Source organism: Anticarsia gemmatalis, chromosome 17, assembly GCF_050436995.1.
Source record: "Anticarsia gemmatalis isolate Benzon Research Colony breed Stoneville strain chromosome 17, ilAntGemm2 primary, whole genome shotgun sequence".
Lineage (NCBI taxonomy): Eukaryota > Metazoa > Arthropoda > Insecta > Lepidoptera > Erebidae > Anticarsia > Anticarsia gemmatalis.
In genome coordinates, this window is record NC_134761.1 from 4,228,876 (window position 1) to 4,248,597 (window position 19,722).

A 19,722-nucleotide genomic window follows, 5' to 3' on the forward strand; every position below is an offset into this window, starting at 1 on the left:
GACTATCTAGGGATATGTAGGTATTCTCTTAAAATTAATTGAATAAATAAGCCTGCAGTCTATCTATCTAGATATGTACGAGCCGCCTAATATTCTTTCAAGTACTGTTTAAAGTCATACATCTGCTGTCTAATAGCAGATTCTTGATTTTCATTTTTACTAGCTGAACTGTGATAATGACCTAATCTTAACATAAGGACTCATTCTGTGACTTAGAGATCGGAGAGGTAAGAATTTCAAAAATATTTCTGAAATAAGTTCTCGCTGTGTCTTATAATGTCTTCCTCTATTGCCATTCATGCTCATAGATAAAAGTATAATATTATTTTATCTCATTATTAGCGAACCAAGAATAAAATCCCTCCCTCTAAAACTCTTAACCGTCAAAGAGACAAACAAGGAAAGTGTTTCAAGGTAAGTGTTTAATTGAAAAGTAAAATTCGATGATGGAAGACGGGACTCTTTGGTTGATCTGATTTATGATCTGTCCTATATTTACCAAACAAAATGCAGTTGCCATGGCGATTCTATTGAATTCCTCAACCAAATCTGACACAATTTTGTGCTGCAATGATTTTTGTTGGAAAATATGTTTTTAGTTTAGTGTAAATAGTATTTTGTTTTAACGTACTTATTTTATTGTTCGAGGAGCGGGCAATATGGAGGAGAGTGAGTTGAGAAAGTTATTACAGACGAAGAATGGGTGCCGAGTGCCTCACATGCGGCCCTTGCCTGATGTGCATCAAATGGACAAGCTGCCTTTTACGCCGCTACCACCTTATAATAGACTCAAGGTAAAATACAGTATTGATTTTAAGACCGACTTGTTTTACAAGATGTGAGCGTTTTACTGAAGGATAGGTCTAAAATGCAGACTACAGCGGCCGTCTCATAATAAATGCTGCAAGACAATGTATCGCGTATACATATATCGCGCCTTTATATTGGGTAAACGAGTAGTACTTAGGTATATAATTCTCCACATATTTTTATTTTCACAAAAAGAATTTCGTTCATTGAAATCGAATTTCAGCAAAAGAAATGTCATGTTTGTAATCTCTCTTATTTACCTACTTTTTCTTAGAGACTTGACTTTGTTTACACGTAATACCTTATGAATAATTACAGGATAAACAAGCCAAGTTCCGGAAAATACTTCAAGAAAAAGCGACCGAGAGGAAAGTGGAAATAGCAAAACCTCCCGTAGAGAGATGCGAGCGCGATCTTCTCGAGATATCTCAGTCACGGCACATCGAGATGTTACGAGAGTGTGTCAACAAAATACAACCACCGCCGATGTTGAGGCAGTGGGAACGAATCATTTGTGACTTGATTCCTGCCAAACTTCGTAACGCGTATCCCAACATCTTGAAGGAACTCGTTAAAGAAAGTAAAGATGCGTGGAACAAGAACCTCCACGACCTGGCCGTCAAGACCATCATCAGGGACGAACCTGGCGTGTCCCGCATAAGGTTCCAAGAACCCTACTTTAAATACCGGGGTGTTACCGAAAATTACAATAATTTGGTTAAATATCGCAAGCGGTTACAAGATGGTTCACTTTTGTTACATCCTTTCATTAGACTTATACTTGAATCTTCGGAAAAGATGTTCCCTGATGTTATTATTGATCTAGCCAAGTATAGAGCACGCGGACCCATGGAATTAAAGGAATTTGAGAGTAAGGTTTTGGATGATATTAAAAAAGCAGATTACTTGGTGTCAAGCACGTGGTACGGTGTTCTTATTCAGTGGATGAAAAACCCTAGATGTCTGAAGGGTATGCGTCCTAGTAAGATACCAAAATTTGTCGTGTGTGCTACGAGAATGATATCGATGCAAATACAGGAACTAATGCGACGGTCTATATACGGAATTATAGAAGCCCTTAAAGATCCAGACTTAGTGCCTGTTTTAAATCTGGAACTAGATTTTGATGGAGAATTTATATATGACCCATCCCTTGAAACTGTTTACGAGATATTTCACAATATAGCGAATGCAATAGCGCACATCGCTCAAAGACTGATGCCCATAGAGCAGTATCTAAGATTACCTTATGACTTCGACGCGTTACCAGTTCGTTACAACGAATGGTTGAGCAGCGACGGTCATGAGAAACTACAAGAGCAACTGTATGTAGTGTTTGAGCCGCTGCGTAATTATTTAGATCAACTACGTCAACAATACAGTATGTTGTACGGAGAACCAGCTAAAGAAGCTCTGCTCGCATTCATCAAAGAAACGGAAGAATTTGAAGACTCGCGAGACAAAATTCAATTCTTCCAAGAAATTGATTCTGAGATAACAGCGATTTTAGAGAATGAATATTTCAACTGCGCTATTGTAGGACAACTCAGAATGGTAGATGGATTGAAAGCTAAAGCTTGGGAATTTATCAACGACATCATAGCGGGCATTGTCAAGTCACATATGGATGAAAACGACTGTATATGTAAGGAATTTGAAATAATTGCAGCAAAAGCTCTGAAACAACCCGAGAATGCTGAGGAACTTATCGAACAAGGAGTGTATATTCTGCACGCTAAAACTGTTCTAGTTGAAGCTTTGAAGCAAAGAATCATGGTTCAAATTAATATAATATCGAACCTTCTTCAGATGACTTCCTTAACACCAGATCATATAGCGTCAAATACACGAACAGTCAATTGGCTCAAAGATATTAAGCCTATATTTGAGAAGAACGCTGCAGCATATGAAACATTCAAAGCTGAAATGGAAGAATATTTGCTCTCCCGCATCGCATATCTAAACAAAGAAGTACTGGAAATGACACCTTACTTAGAACTATTAGATAACATGGACGATATCGAACATACGCTTGAATATTTAGAATATTTAAGGAAACTCGTCCATCGATTAGCAGATTGTGACAAAATTGTTACATGGATCAATAATGAAGAAGCGACATTCAAATTTCCTATTAGTAGCTATCCCGATCTAGAAGAATTGAAAGACTATATTATACCTTTTTACAACCTCATATATTTACTCCATTCATGGAAGAGAAGCTACTACACCTGGATGGACGGACCGTTCGAATATTTGGATCATAACCAAATAGAACAAGATCATGATTTCTTTTACAAAGAGTTCTTGAAGATTTCAAAAAATTACAGAAATAAAATTAAACAACAGATTGCTGAAGGTGTTGAAAAACGTTTCCAAGGACTGGTAGATGACCCTGATGTTAACAATCTGCCTGCTCCTATGAAACTTTGCGCTCAAGCTGTTGTTGAAATAAAGGAATGGAGACCGAACGTACAAATGGGTCACATTATGTGCAATCCCGCATTAGTGCAAAGGCACTGGGACGAGATGTCAACCATAGCGGGTTTCGATTTGACTCCCACCGCTGGGACTACCCTCAGGAAAATTATAAACTATAACCTTTGGAGTGAAATTGACCAGTATGAGATCGTAAGTATAGCTGCAACAAAAGAGTTAGCACTGATAACTAATTTGAACAAAATGATGGCAGAATGGACGGACATATGCTTCAAGACAAGTCCGTACAAAGATACTGGTATATTTATACTCTCTGGACTAGATGATATTCAAAGTGTTCTAGATGATCATATTGTCAAAACTATAGGTATGAGAGGCTCTGCCTTCGTCAAACCATTTGAATCGCAGGTAAAGTCATGGTATGAGAAAATTACAAGAACAAATTCAACCATTGATGAGTGGGGTAAAGTGCAGGCTCAGTGGTTGTACTTACTGCCTATTTTTTCGTCTAAAGACATCGTTGCGCAAATGCCTGAAGAAGGAGTCATGTTCGTCGAAGTGAACAACACGTATCGCAGATATATGGGCAATGTGGAAAAAGACCCGCACACTCTCGAGCTGGCCGGTGCTGTCGGTGTACTGGAAGCTTTACGAATTGCCTCGGGTCTCCTAGAAAAAATCAACGATGGTGTCAATAATTATTTAGAAAGAAAACGATTATATTTTCCAAGGTTCTTCTTTTTGTCTAACGACGAAATGTTGGAAATATTATCCGAAACTAAGAACCCTCTCAAGGTGCAACCGCATCTAAAGAAATGTTTCGAAGGTATTAATAGATTGGTGTTCGACGAAGAATTTAACATATCTGCTATGATATCTATGGAGGGCGAACAAATTGAACTACTGGAGATTATTAATGTTCAAGCTGCTAGAGGTTCCGTAGAAAAATGGTTAGTTCAAGTGGAAGAGCAAATGTTGAAATCTGTTAAATCGGAGACTGAGTTATCATATTACGACTATCCCACCATGACTCGACCAGAGTGGATATTATCGTGGGAAGGTATGGTCGTGCTCGCTATATCTCAGATATATTGGGGTATCGATGTTCACGAAGCACTAAACACTCACAGACTGAGTGAATTGAAAGCATTCCACGTTTCTTTATTTGCACAACTTAACGAAACTGTAGCTATAATACGACGCACTGATATAAGTAAACTAAGTAGTATAACAGTAAAAGCTCTTATTGTGATAGATGTGCACGCAAAAGATGTCATATTTGAATTAGTAGGGAAGGAAGTTACTGAAGTGACGGATTTCCAGTGGTTAGCGCAACTGCGTTATTATTGGGAAGAAGATAAAGTTGCTGTGAAGATCATCAATGCTGTTGTGGCTTACGCTTACGAATATCTTGGGAATTCAGATCGTTTAGTGATAACACCGCTGACGGACAGGTGTTACAGAACGCTAATAGGTGCTTATTATTTACATTTAAATGGCGCGCCTGAAGGACCTGCGGGTACTGGCAAAACTGAAACAACAAAGGATTTGGCTAAAGCACTAGCCGTACAGTGCGTTGTATTCAACTGTTCCGACGGCTTAGATTACAAAGCAATGGGAAAGTTCTTCAAAGGATTAGCTTCGTGTGGCGCTTGGGTGTGCTTCGACGAGTTTAACAGAATAGATGTCGAAGTACTGTCTGTCATCGCTCAACAAATCCTGTGCATCGTACAAGCAGTGCGGTTGAAGATGGAGACGTTTGATTTCGAAGGCACCACGTTAAGATTAAATCCTGCTTGCTATGTTTGTATAACTATGAATCCAGGATACGCAGGCCGTTCTGAGTTACCAGATAACTTGAAGGTGCTGTTCAGAACAGTCGCGATGATGGTACCGGATTATGCGATGATTGGTGAGATTTCATTGTATTCGTTTGGATTCATCGACGCCAGAAATTTGTCTGTTAAAATCGTGACAACATATCGTTTGTGTTCTGAACAGTTGTCATCACAGAATCACTACGATTACGGTATGCGTGCTGTGAAAACTGTTTTGTCTGCAGCTGGTAATTTAAAAAGAGCATTCCCAAATGAACATGAGAGTGTCCTACTGCTCCGGTCTATTACTGACGTCAATTTACCCAAATTTCTGTCATTTGACGTACCTCTATTTGAAGGTATTATATCTGACTTATTTCCGGGTATTAGTTTACCCAAACCTGACTACGTTAACTTTTTAAATGCCTGTAACGATTGTTGTGCTAATAATAACATACAACCGATGGATTGTTTCCTCTTGAAGATTATACAAACTTATGAGATGATGATTGTTCGACATGGATTCATGTTGGTGGGTGACCCTTTCTCTGGCAAATCAATGACGTTGAAGATATTGGCGGAGGCGTTAACTTTGATGAAAGAAAGAAACCAAACAAACGGCTGTGAATCTACTTACAAAGTTTTAAATCCGAAAGCTGTTACTATGGGGCAACTGTATGGAGCCTTTGATCCTGTATCCTACGAATGGACTGACGGTATTGTGGCCGTTATGTTTAGAGACTTCGCGTCTGAAGACACTCCCGTCAGGAAATGGATCGTATTTGATGGTCCAGTAGACGCTGTGTGGATCGAGAACATGAATACAGTATTAGATGATAACAAGAAACTTTGCTTGACATCTGGTGAAGTAATATCAATGTCGAACGTTATGTCGATGATATTCGAAGTGATGGACTTAACGCAAGCCTCGCCCGCTACTGTCTCGAGGTGCGGGATGATATACATGGAGTCAGCTACACTCGGTTTTATGCCATTTTACAAGTCATGGTTGAACACACTGAATCCCATATGGCTTGAAGAGAATGAAGAATATATTTATGATATGTGTGATTGGTTATTTGATCCATTGGTGTATTATGTAAGAAGGAATTGCTTACAGTTAGTGACGGCGGGTGAAGTGAACTTAGTAATAAGTACGCTGCGACTAGTTGTGATGCTGATGGATGACGCTATAGAAGGTGAAGAGGACACGAGACACACGAGAACTTGGTTCTTAGCTTCGTTAATGACTGCCCTAGTGTGGGGTGTAGGTGGAATATTGAATAGTGACTCTCGCGAAAGGTATGATGAATTAGTCAAAGAATACTTCAGGGGAGATCATGGTATTCCTCAAAAAGTAGAACGAGTCGAGGTGTCAATACCACCGGAAGGAATGTTGATTGATCATTACTACATGTACAAAGGCAAAGGTTGCTGGAAACCTTGGGCTGAAGCCGTCAAAGCAGTGGTAGTTAAAGAACAAATTAACTTATTACAAACCGTTATACCAACGATGGAAACAGAAAAATATATCTTTCTCTTAAAACTACATACGAAATTTCATCAGCCTGTCATGCTCATCGGACCGACGGGAACGGGTAAAAGTTTTTACGTTCAAAACTTTTTGATGAATTCAGTTGATATTGAGAAATACACCCCGGGATTCATAACATTTACCACAACTACGTCTTGTAACCAAACTCAAGAGTTAGTTCTTTCTAAACTGGTTAAAAGACGAAAAGGCATTTACGGCCCTACAAAAGGTAAAATAGCAGTAATATTCATAGATGACATGAATATGCCCGCAAAAGAAACGTACGGAGCTCAACCCGCTATTGAATTATTACGACTATATTTCGATCAAAAGCACTGGTATGATTTGAAAACTACTGAGAAATTGTATATTTTGGACACATTTTTCTATGGAGCTATCGGACCAGTTGGTGGTAGCCGGCAGTTAATTTATCCAAGAATGTTGCGACATTACAATATTTATTCGATTAATGAATTTTCGAAAGAGAGTATGGTTAAAATATTTATGTCCCTACTACAACTAGGCTGGAGAAGAAATGGCTTTGGTCAAGATGCTCAACCGTTTATAGTGAATATCATAGCAGCGACAATGGATATTTATGATCAGTCAATGGAAGGCTTGCGACCGACTCCCGCTAAATCACATTACATTTTCAACTTGAGAGACTTTTCTAGAGTTATACAAGGATGTGCACTACTCAGAAAAGAATGTGCCGATAATAAAAAGGTATTCGTTAGAGTGTGGGTCCATGAAATCATGCGTGTATTTTACGACAGACTGGTAGATGAAATCGATCGCACTTGGTTTTTCAATATACTTAAAAAATCTACTAAGGATTTTATGAAGGATACTTTTGAAAATGCATTGGACGTTTATCAAAATGATAAGGGTGATGTGACGCAGGATACTATAAAAAGTATGATGTTTGGCTGTTATTTAGATACGGACAGCGTTGAAGGTGAACGTCGCTATGAAGAGATGCCCTCCAGAGAGGTAGTGTTGAATGTAGCAATAGCGATGCTGGCTGAATATAATGCAATGCATAAATCCAAAATGAACATAGTATTATTTGACTACGCTTTAGAACATTTATCAAAAATTTGCAGACTCCTCTCTATGCCATCAGGAAATGCTTTATTAGTCGGCGTGGGTGGCTCTGGTCGTCAATCACTAACACGACTAGCGTCCACTATCTTAGGTCAAAATACATTTCAGCCCGAAATAACAAAAACGTATAGCATAAAAGATTGGCAAGATGATATTAAACTAGTACTTCGTGAGTCTGGTGGTCTAAACAAAGACACAACGTTCCTGTTCACTGAAAATCAGATAAAGGAAGAAACATTCATTCAAAACCTCGACAGTCTTCTGAATTCCGGTGAAGTACCTAACCTATACGGGTTGGATGAAAAACAAGAAATTCTAGAGCTTGTGCGCCTGGCAGCACAGGGTGGTAACAGAAATCTTGACATAAGTCCCTTACAAATATTAGCGTTCTTTATAGGACGTTGTAAAGCTAAGCTACACGTCGTTCTGTGCTTCAGTCCTATAGGAAGTTCTTTCAGAACGAGGTTAAGGCTGTACCCATCATTGGTAAATTGCTGCACGATTGACTGGTACGACAGTTGGCCTGAAGATGCCCTAGAAATGGTAGCACATCATTATATGGTTAAAGTCAATGTGCCCGACAAAGTAAAAGCTGCTGCGGTAATCGCTTGCAAACAATTTCATGTCGACGCTCGTACTGTATCAGCTGAGTTCTATACTAATTTTGGCCGAAAAACTTACATCACTTCGGCATCGTACTTAGATTTAATAAAATCGTTTACGACACTGACTAACAGAAAGCAGAGAGAATTGAGGGCCGCTAAACTCCGATATACTAATGGCTTGGATAAACTCGGTCAAGCTGCAGAAGCAGTAACTATAATGCAACGTGACTTAAACGCACTGAAGCCTCAATTAATGGTAATGGCTGCCAAGTCATCAAAGATGATGGAGGAAATAGCCGTTGAAACTGCTATTGCTGATAAAGCAGCCGCTCAAGTAAGAGAGGATCAAAAAGTTGCAAATGTCCAAGCAGCGGCTGCTCAAGAGCTAAAGAAAGATTGTGAAGCTGATCTAGCTCTCGCGCTACCAATTCTCGAAGATGCTATTGCTGCTTTAAATACTTTAAAGCCAGCGGATATTACTATAGTAAAATCTATGAAAAATCCTCCATACACAGTAAAACTTGTCATGGCAGCAGTTTGTGTGATCAAAGGTATTCCTCCTGATAAAATTCCTGATCCTGATAATCCTGGAAAGAAAATATTTGATTACTGGGGACCTAGTAAGAGAATTTTAGGAGACATGAGTTTCTTAGAAAACTTAAGAACCTTTGACAAGGATAATATACCTATTCCGGTAATGCAAAAGATTAGAAAAGAATACCTCTCTAATAAAGATTTCAAACCTCACATAATTGCAAAAGCCTCAACGGCTGCTGAAGGTCTGTGTAAATGGATAATTGCAATGGATATGTACGACGCGGTGGCTAAAGTTGTAGCTCCAAAGAAAGCAAAACTGGAGGCAGCTGAAAGAGAATTTGCGGAAACGATGGCAATTTTAGAAGAAAAGAAGGCTACTGTGGCGAAACTAGAAGCTAGACTAGCAGAGTTAAACGAAGCTTTAGAAGAAGCTAATTTAAAAAAGAAAGCACTCGAAGACGAGGTACAGTTATGTATTGATAAATTATTCAGAGCAGAAAAGTTGATTGGCGGCTTGGGAGGTGAGAAGGTACGTTGGACACAGGCAGCTGAAAATTTACAGAAATTATTTGATAATTTAGCTGGTGATATACTGGTCTCATGCGGCATTATAGCTTATTTAGCGCCATATACCTTACCGGTTAGAACTCAAATGATTGACGAATGGCGGGATCTTGTCATCAAACTAAGCATGCCGCATTCCGAAGTATTCGTTTTTAAAGATATCCTTGGTACTGATATTAAAATTCAAAATTGGTGTATCGCTGGGTTACCCAGAGACTCTTTCTCTGTGGATAACGGTGTCATTCAAGACAACTCCATGAGGTGGTCTTTGCTAGTTGATCCTCAAGGACAAGCTAATAAATGGATCAAAACAATGGAGAAACTAAATGACTTACAAGTGGTTAAGTTTACGGATGGCAATTATATGAAGGTCATTGAGACTTGCCTAGAATATGGAAAGCCTGCTCTTGTTGATTGTATATTAGAAGATGTTGAAGCTCCGTTGGACCCGGTTCTATTAAAAAACACTTATATTCAGGGTGGTAAGGAATTTATTGCTATAGGAGATAACGTTATAGAATATCATCCCAATTTTAGACTTTATATGACGACCAAATTACGTAATCCCCATTACTTGCCAGAAGTCTTCAACAAAGTGACTTTGATAAACTTTGCTCTTACCAAGGATGGCTTAGAAGACCAGTTACTAGGTATAGTGGTAGCAAAAGAAAGACCTGATTTACAAGAGAAGAGAGAAAAACTTATAGTTCAAGGAGCAGCTAACCGAGCAGCTCTCAAACAAGTAGAGGATGATATTTTGCGTACCCTACAAGAATCAAAAGGCGATATATTGGAAGACGAAAGCGCAATCGAAGTTCTGGACTCTTCGAAAATATTAGCTATTGATATTATGAAAAAGCAAGAAGCTAGTTTGGAAACAGAGATTGTTATAGAGAAATTCCGCCTCGGTTATAGACCTATAGCTTCACATTCTGCGGTGCTGTATTATTGTGTTACCGAACTTCCTAATGTTGATCCTATGTATCAATATTCATTGACGTGGTTTATTAACCTCTATATTATTTCAATTGAGAATGCTAACAAATCAAAGGATTTAGATAAAAGACTGAAATTTTTAAAAGATACTTTCACTTATAATTTGTATAGTAACGTGTGCAGATCATTGTTTGATAAAGATAAACTTATGTTTTCTTTCATAATGTGTTCGAAAATGATGATTTCTACCGGGGAAATGAGCACAGACGAACATATGTTTCTTATAACGGGTGGTATTGCCGTAGAAAATCCCATTAAAAAGCCCAACGATTGGGTGCCTGATAAGAGCTGGGATGAAATTTGTCGTATCAGTGATTTGCCTGCATTTAAAGGTTTTAGTGATCATTTCGTGAAAAACATTACTAAGTGGCAAGAAGTGTATGATGATTTAGAACCACACAATAAACCGCTTCCTACTCCTTGGGGTGATAAATTGAGTTGGTTTCAGAAACTACTCGTAGTTCGGGTATTGAGACCAGATAAACTAACCACAGCAGTTTCAGAATTTGTAGAAAGACAAATGGGTAAAAAGTACACTACACCACCGCCCTTCGACATTGGAAAATCATTTGGAGATTCAAATTGCCTGGCACCCTTGATATTTATATTGTCTCCAGGCTCAGATCCTATGGGGGCATTGATCAAATATTGTGAAAGAATGGGGTACTCTCATAGATTTAATTCTATATCTTTGGGACAGGGGCAGGGACCAATAGCGCGAGCGATGATTGAAAGAGCACAACTCGAAGGAGGCTGGGTGTGCTTACAAAATTGTCACTTGGCGGTTTCTTGGCTTCCTGTTCTTGAAAAGATTACAGAAGGATTTGATTTAACTAACACGGATTTGAGTTTTAGACTGTGGTTGACCAGCTACCCATCTGACAGGTTTCCACAATCTGTTTTACAGGTTGGTGTTAAAATGACAAACGAGCCTCCAACAGGTTTACAGCATAACTTGAACCGTTCCTATATATCAGAACCGTTAAAAGAAGCAGAATTCTTTGAAGGTTGCCCAGGAAAGGATAAACCCTTCAGTAAGCTCCTATATGGCATTAGTTTCTTCCACGCTGTAATTCAAGAAAGAAAGAAATTTGGTCCTTTGGGCTGGAATATTCAATACGGCTTCAACGATTCAGATTTCCAAATATCTGTTATGCAACTACAAATGTTTTTAAATCAGTATGAGGAAATACAGTATGTAGCTATTAAATACTTAACAGGTGAATGCAATTACGGTGGCAGGGTCACGGATGATTGGGACCGTAGATTGATCGTAACAATTCTAGATAATTACGTTAACGCCGGAGTAGTGAATGATCCTAATTATTCGTTTTGTGATATCGGCCCGCAATATGGACTACCTCGTAGATGTGAGTACCAAGATTATCTGAAGCACATAGAAACTGTTCCCGTGAACCCGCCGCCCGAGGTGTTCGGTTTGCACATGAATGCTGGGATAACTCGCGATTATTCTATTTCTATGTCATTCACCGCTGCATTAGTGCTTGTAGAAGGTGGCGGTGGTGGCGGTGAAGGTGGCAATACCGAAGTTATTCTTATGCATATGGCTTCTGAAATTCTTGCCAAACTTCCCGAATCGTTTGACACTGAAACTGCGCAGAAAAAATATCCTGTAGATTATAACGAATCTATGAATACAGTGTTGATTCAAGAAATGGAACGGTTTAACAAATTATTAAATGAGATTAGAGGATCACTAAGAGATATGCAGAAAGCTGTTAAAGGTCTTATCGTGATGTCGCCAGCTTTAGATTTGCAATCCAATGCGATGTTACTAGGAAGAATTCCAGACAATTGGCGGAAAGTTTCTTATCCGAGCTTGAAGCCACTTCCCAGCTACGTGAGTGACTTCACAGAGCGTTTGGCGATGTTAGAAGACTGGTATAGGAATGGGAAACCGCCAACATTTTGGCTCTCTGGTTTCTTCTTTACACAAGCATTTCTCACGGGATCGGTCCAAAATTATGCGAGAGCCAAAAAAATACCTATCGATCTGTTAATATTTGATTTTGAAGTACGTCATGTTGACTATGAAACATCTCCTCCTGAATGGGGAGTATATGTACAAGGTCTGTTTATGGACGGAGGTCGGTGGGACCGGGGCAATTATGCAATCGCTGAACAATTTCCAAAGATATTGAATGACATGTTACCCGTTGTATGGTTGTACCCTGCGTTGAAGCCGGAGTTCAAGGAAGGCACACGATACAGATGTCCTTTGTATAAGACTCTCGAGAGAAAGGGAGTGTTGGCTACAACTGGTCATTCTTCTAACTTTGTGTTAGCTTTTTACTTGCCTTCGGATAAACCGTCGGCTCATTGGATTAAACGTAGTGTAGCGCTACTGCTGCAACTTGACAACTAAATCACGAGGCTCTCTGACAATGTACCACGAATTCATGACGAACAAAAATCATCATTTTATGTAAGTACCTATAGCAAAAACTAGGTATCTGCGAGCTAAATGGTTATTTGTTAGTTATAAATAATTTTGATGGCACATTCGTTACTGTGACATAGGTTTGTAGTATTTTTGATAATTTGATATCTCACTGGACTTTTTATATATCTCTAGCTTTAATAATCATGAAATAATTGACCTAATAATTTGTTATTTAATTATTGTAGTTTGCTCACTGTTACGTAATTTATTACTGTAATCGCTTTTATTAAATAAAAAAGGTTTGTACGAAGATGTCGTTTTATTTGAAATTATGGTATCATTTAAATATTATGTCGTATCATTAACGCTTGATACTGAATTTCTCTTAATTCGTTCACGCCTTAAATTTTCTGTTTCCAGCAATTTCTTTCTTAGTTTCAATAGTATGGCATTGTTTCTTTTCTAGAATATACAAAAAACAGGCAATTCACAAGTAGCAGAACAAAATAAAATAAAACTCATCAGAAAAAATAAAATAAAAAATGCGGGTACCCACTTTGAGCACAACACACTCCCTCTCTATGGCGTCACACTCCTCTTCAATGGCAGCTGCCTCTCTTTCCTTACGTTCGTTTTCTTCTGCTATTTGCATCTCTTTCTGACGTACGAACTCGAGCTGTTCTGCCTCCTTGTCTCTCTGCTCTTTGATACGAAGCTCTAACTCTTTTTGCTCTGAGAATCCCGAATTCAAAAACCCAATAATGTCCATTGACTTTTATTACGCAGTAGAGCACAATGTTGCAGTTTCGATTTGCAAGTTGTTAAGAGTAGTATAAATAGGCTAACCACCGGTTTCTGAGTACATTTAACGGTAGTTTATCTTTTCAATAGCTTTTTTTTATATGAGTTTTAACGCCATTAAAAAGATAAACTACCGCTAAATGTGCCTCAGAAACCGGGGTGAAATAATTTTTAGAACGTCTCGAAAGTAGGTGATAAATGAAACCTAACTAACACGATGTATCTTGATTAATTTATAATTACTCATTACTCACATAACGGCCTATGATGCTAACAAGAAACACAGACATAAGAGAAACTAAAACATTACCGTTATCAAATATTTGTTGATATCCTTCGAGATGCTCGTTTAAAGTGCTTGTATGTGCTGCAATCTTTACATCCTCCGATGCGTTACACATTTCAATCATTGAGATTTGCTGCTTACTATGAGTTAGTTGCCTTTTTAAAGCCTGAAATTTAATAGCAATGTTGCCTTAAAAGATATCTTTTTTTTCCCAATTGACCATACACATTTTTTTACTCATTCTTACCTCTAATTGCTCTGAAAAATAGTGTGTTTCGGCCTTTATAGCATTGAGCTCATCAATTAAAGAACGTTCCTTGTTCCGTAATTTCAATACATCTCTTTCCTTGGTCAATTTGTTTTTGGTCACTGTGAATAATAAAAAAAAAAGAAAAAAAAAAAGCAATAATTCGCTACATTATCATAGTAACGCCATCTAGCGATGAAGGTACAAATTAATATACCAGGCCGGTACGAGTCACCTAGTGAAAGATCTTCGCTTTGAGTCGGACCGTTCCTCATGTCTGACAAAATCTCTACATACAGGACCTACCTACCAAAACATTTCGGTATATCTATCTGTTTTGAACTGGCAAGCCGTACTAAAACCAATGCATGAAAGCTTATTCACAGTATGTAATGAGCAAGGTAATTTTGAAGCTCGTAAAAAAGCTTAAACAATATTATTTATCAGAGAATTAAATGACTAAATGAATGGTTTAATTTAACAATCTAAAAGTCTAGATGTATAATGTACTCGGTACCTCGTTACTGAATACTTTATTCTGAAAACCTCGTTAGAAAAGGTGCAACTAACCATTTCTAAGTTTTAATTTTAATGCTTCAATCTTCTCGCCATCACAAGACATTTTATTACTAATATACCTAATAATGAAATATGTAGAAACTGATAAAGAAATAATAAGAAATGAGATAATTATCCTTCCTCAGCAAAGTTTTTTTTTTTTAGAATTTCCCGCCAGCGCCAGACTTTTTTCAATATTGCCATTATTTACATTAATTGATTGAAATCTGAAACCCGCTACAAGATTTTTTAGCAAAATAAAAATATATTTATAATATATTTATATATTTTTATTATTTTTATTTTTTTTATTTGTTCAGAACGCAAACACGAAATCAAATAGCAAAGATCGAATCATTAAATTGGTATTCTTTCGTTTTAAAGTTTAATATTATTGAAAAGAAAATATAGACAATTACCTATAGAGAATATCAATGGAATAAGAGATGGCAACGCCATTAAAAAAAAAAGAGCCATTGCTGTGTGCCCAACATATAACTTTTTCCACTTAATCTGGGTAATCTCTAAAGTATAGTATCTTTTCCTTGAACTTTTTATTTTTGGAATAGTAAGATATATTGGACCTGTTTACTTTCATCAGGTATTTATAGATTCGTATTCCGAATTTTGACAGAGTGTGATTTAAAGTTAATATTGATCCTGTTATTATGGAGCTGTCCTATAACTTTGTAGGCATTGTTTTTGTTTGTTATTCAGTACTGTTTTTGGTTATTATTCAATACACACTTGCGTGTCCCTGTTTAAAGGACATTTTCGTGCGTACGAACAGTTTGTCTTTACTTTCGTTTCTTATTTTGGGGTAAATAAGTTTTATTAATTGGCAGCACTGCCCAACTGCCATTGGCGACTATATTTTATCTGTGGAAAACATAGCGTGTGGCTTTTGGCTTGAAGTATTGAACTGAATTTGTGATGTTTCACGAAAGTTCTTTCGATTATTTTCGCAAAATGTAGTAACAATAAGTTGTATAATTTCATTGTAATATTATTTAATTAAGTTGTGATTCTTCGATGTTAATAAGCTTGCCTTAATGTGCAAATCATCGAAAATGGTTTCGGGCAGCACGAGGGTGATTCAAGTCACCAATATCGCGCCCCAAGCCACCAAAGATCAGATGCAAACCCTTTTTGGGTATTTGGGTAAGATCGACGACATCCGACTATACCCTACCATCAGAGACGTGTCGTGCCCGGTGCAGTCGCGAATATGTTACGTGAAATATTACGATTCGGCAACAGTGAATGTAGCTCAACACATGACAAACACTGTGTTCATCGACCGAGCGTTGATTGTGATCCCCATGCAGTCAGGAGAGATTCCAGACGAGCACAAGGCACTTGAAATGTCTAGTAATGGTACATTGGTGCCAGGTTTGAGTACTGTGGAACCGCGGTTGCCGGCGCATGTTGTTAACAGTTTAGAGGGTGTTCCTCCAAACCAGGTGATACAAACTCACGATCCTAAGATGACTATGGCGGGGCTACCACCGTACCCGCCGCTACCGGCTGCGTACGACTCAAGGAAAATAGAGGAGATCAGGCGGACCTTGCTAGTGGGAGACATAGGTGCCTTGACATCACAACAGCTCATAGATCACTTTTGTCAAGCTGGAGAGGTGAAGTACTTGAGGTTTTGTGACCGAGATGTAGATAAACAGAAATATGCTCTGATAGAGATGACGGAACAGGAGACTGTACTAAAAGCACTGCAGTTAAACAACTCAAGTGTAGATGGACAGATTATCAAGGTAAGAAATGCTACTATTACAGAAGCTTGGCTTAAGCTAAAGAATTATATTGATATAAGAGGCTTCCATCTATTGTTTCATGTACTGTTATCTATTCTAACCAATTTGTACTCTAATCCTAATTTCTGCTTATGAAATTATGCTGTATGAAAAAAAAACCCTAGAGGAAATCTATACTATGTGTTAATCTAGGATTTAAACTGTCTGTGCACTGAATCTCATCAATATCTGTTTATTCATTTTGGAGGGATTGAGTAACAAAAATCTAGCTAAAATTTTTGAGTTGATAGTTAGTACCTCTTTCCAAGTGCATTTGTTTGGCGCAGTGATTAACATGGTCACAATAACCTAGCTCCACAGGTAGTGGGTACAATCCCACCCGAGACAAACGTTTGTATGATCAGCACAAGTTTCTGGTCCGAGTCTGGTTGGAAATTGATTGATATAACTATGTATTTAGAAGTATAAAAATAAGTTTATCAGTTATTTAGTTACCATAGCACAAGCTATGCTGAGTATAGAATCAAATATCTGTGTGTAAGTTATCCCATGATATATATTTATATTAATAATGCCCTGTTTCAGGTACACCATGCGACCCAAGCGATATGCAAGCCACAAACTAAGAGCAACGAGGCTGCTCAGAGAGAGATTGAGGAAGCCATGTGCAGGGTGAAAGAGGCACAGAACCTCATTTCAGCAGCCATTGATCCTGTCATTGGACTCCTGTCTAAAGACAAAAGAAGGTAACCTATATTTTTCTTCTAACTTTTAATGTCTAATTGTTGGTCAAACATCCCCCCAAACTTTTTCCCTGATAAGGGTTCTGGTGACATAGCTAAGTGTCCAGTGCACCTATTTTTTCAGCCTGTGTATATTAGCTCTTTTAATTTTTTAGTTTTCTAGTATTGTTGCAATAAAGTAATCTTGATCAATGAGAAATAATTATTGAAAAGGATATAACTAAATAACATGAAATTAGGGTTGTGACTTGTGAAATATTTAAATAATCTTAAACCACTTTAGTTAAAGATGTGAAGAAAAGCATTCTTTGTACATATTATATCGGTATTATAAGTCTAGAAAGATAACCTACTTTACTTGCAAACAAAAAATACTAACTATAATAAAATGTTTCTCATGAGATAGGACTACATTTTCTTTAGTAATAGATTTTTTGGTTTGCTTCACACTCTCATATAATTTAATAATAATCTTTTGATAATTTTTGAAAGTGTGAACTTTGAAAATGACAAATCTGTTTTACCGCTATCTAGATAAGAGGGTTTTCCCTATATCACAGTATATCTACTGTCTAATATTAGTCATCACAATATCTTCTTGTCTGTTGTAAAAATAAAGGTATTAATTTTATCTAGTCTATGGTAGGTATTTTGTAATTTTAATTATTTTGTTGCGAAAGGTATGATGTCTTGCATTGAGTTTAGTTTTCAGCTGAAATCACAAAACAACTTTAAACAAGGAGTTGCAGAGGACTCTGTGCTGACTGTTTTACCAACCAATACACAATTTATTACATGTAATTTTTCCATGCAGGCCCAAATTAAAATGAATGTAGTGAAATGGTTCAAGTTATTACAATCTATAACAACATATTTACTTTGCATACATTTTAATCAAGCAGGTATCATTCTATTTTTTCCAGGACTCGCTCTCGCTCCCGTTCCCGGCGTCGGTCTCGCTCGAGATCTCGTCGCTCACGCTCGCGACATCGCTCAAAACGCTCGCGGTCACGCTCCCGACACCGCTCCCGGCGTTCTCGCTCTAGGCATAGGCATCGATCTCGGTAAGTTCACGCTCATATATTTATTGAAAGATAGATATGCCTACTCCTCCCAAATTCTTTATCTGTATGTTCAATGTTTCTCATCCATAGAAAAACTATGCTAACTAATAAGATGTTGGCGGAAACAGTCATTCAGTACAAGGTCTTTTAATAAAATCTTGATGTATTTTTTACAGTTCACGTTCCCGCCATCGTAGTTCCCGTCGTTCTCGCTCCAGGTCACGGCATCGTAGTTCGCGCTCAAAGCGCGACCGTTCTCGTGACAAAGATAAAGACAAAGACCGCAAGGAAAAGAAAGACTCCAGTGAAAAAGATAAGAAAGAAAAGTCTAAGTCACCACCACCAAAGGAAGTGGAAAAGGAGGAAAAAGAAGAGCCTAAACCAGAAGTCGTAGAAACTAATGGTAATTCTTCTGAAGCAAAGTCAAAAGCGTCCACACCGACCGACGATAAACCAGAAAAAGAAGTTGAGAAAGAGAAAGAGCGGTCGCCCTCGAAGAAGCGAGACCGTTCGAGATCTCGGGAAAGAAAGAGGGATAGATCACGATCACGGCGCAGGTCCCGTTCACGGTCCCGCAGGAAGCGTTCGCGATCTCGTAGAAGGTCTCGCTCTAGAGATAGGAAAAGGTCCCGCTCACGAGAGAGAAAGCGGTCCAGGTCACGTGACCGGAAGCGATCTCGCTCTCGAGATCGTAAACGAACACGATCGAGGGATAGGAAACGATCTAGGTCTAGAGACAAGAAACGATCTAGGTCTCGTGATCGTAAACGCTCCCGCTCCGGCAGTCGCCACTCTAAAAGCCGTTCTCATAGGGATTCCAAAACGCCCCACGAGCGAAAATCTCGCGATCGTAGCCCCAACCTCTCTGTTATAGAGGAGAAGGATATCTCCACTATAGAAAACAAACTTCCAGATGTAAATGATGAAAAGAACTCGCCAGATAACATGGACATTTCCAATTCTCCGTAGTTTATAATAATTTTCGGTGCGACATTATTATATTCCACATAGGATTTTACTAAATAAAAAACATTAAATAGTAATTTTTTTGTGATTTATGAATTTATTTTGTTAGTGTTACATTTCGCAGACTCAATATAGGTTTCCTTTTCGGTAAATCACACTTATCTTGTCAACATGTGTTTTAGTATTAGTTGAACCAATTAATTGTTAAGAAGCAATAAATGAAGATCTTCAGCCTTGCGTTTTATTATACAATATGAACTAGTAATGCTTTTAGTGAAGTTTTGTTAGGCTAAGTTCATATGTCCGCGCGTAACTTTCGACCGAGCGGTACAAGATCCGATAGACGATACTAGCTGTTTACTTCAATCTTGTACCGCTCGGTCGAAAGTTCCGCGCCAACATATGAACTTAGCCTTATGCTTAAGGCTCGATCCTCTACCTGTGCCTGGATATACCATATTTTGGCATCCAAACA

The 19,722-nt window shown here is 38.1% G+C and overlaps 3 protein-coding genes across 3 annotated transcripts; 2 read left to right on the top strand and 1 right to left on the bottom strand.

Annotated features, from left to right (window-relative positions):
• The first annotated feature begins 622 nt into the window (after window positions 1-622).
• Window positions 623-13,117, top strand: Dhc62B (Dynein heavy chain at 62B). The gene is made up of 2 exons (XM_076125405.1): window positions 623-794; window positions 1,129-13,117. Exons 1-2 carry the CDS (start codon window positions 660-662, stop codon window positions 12,793-12,795), a joined length of 11,802 nt encoding a protein of 3,933 aa, XP_075981520.1. The 5' UTR covers window positions 623-659; the 3' UTR covers window positions 12,796-13,117.
• LOC142980180 (uncharacterized) lies at window positions 13,110-14,422 on the bottom strand. The gene is made up of 5 exons (XM_076125513.1): window positions 14,365-14,422; window positions 14,148-14,269; window positions 13,925-14,066; window positions 13,370-13,545; window positions 13,110-13,275 (listed from the first exon to the last, which is right to left on the bottom strand). The coding sequence occupies exons 1-5, from the start codon at window positions 14,420-14,422 to the stop codon at window positions 13,162-13,164; spliced, it is 612 nt and encodes a 203-aa protein (XP_075981628.1). The 3' UTR covers window positions 13,110-13,161.
• A 1,154-nt stretch (window positions 14,423-15,576) lies between these two features.
• Srp54 (splicing regulatory protein 54) lies at window positions 15,577-19,478 on the top strand. Its single transcript, XM_076124972.1, has 4 exons — window positions 15,577-16,474; window positions 17,060-17,220; window positions 18,141-18,281; window positions 18,458-19,478. Exons 1-4 carry the CDS (start codon window positions 15,758-15,760, stop codon window positions 19,248-19,250), a joined length of 1,812 nt encoding a protein of 603 aa, XP_075981087.1. The 5' UTR covers window positions 15,577-15,757; the 3' UTR covers window positions 19,251-19,478.
• The last annotated feature ends 244 nt before the right edge of the window (window positions 19,479-19,722 follow it).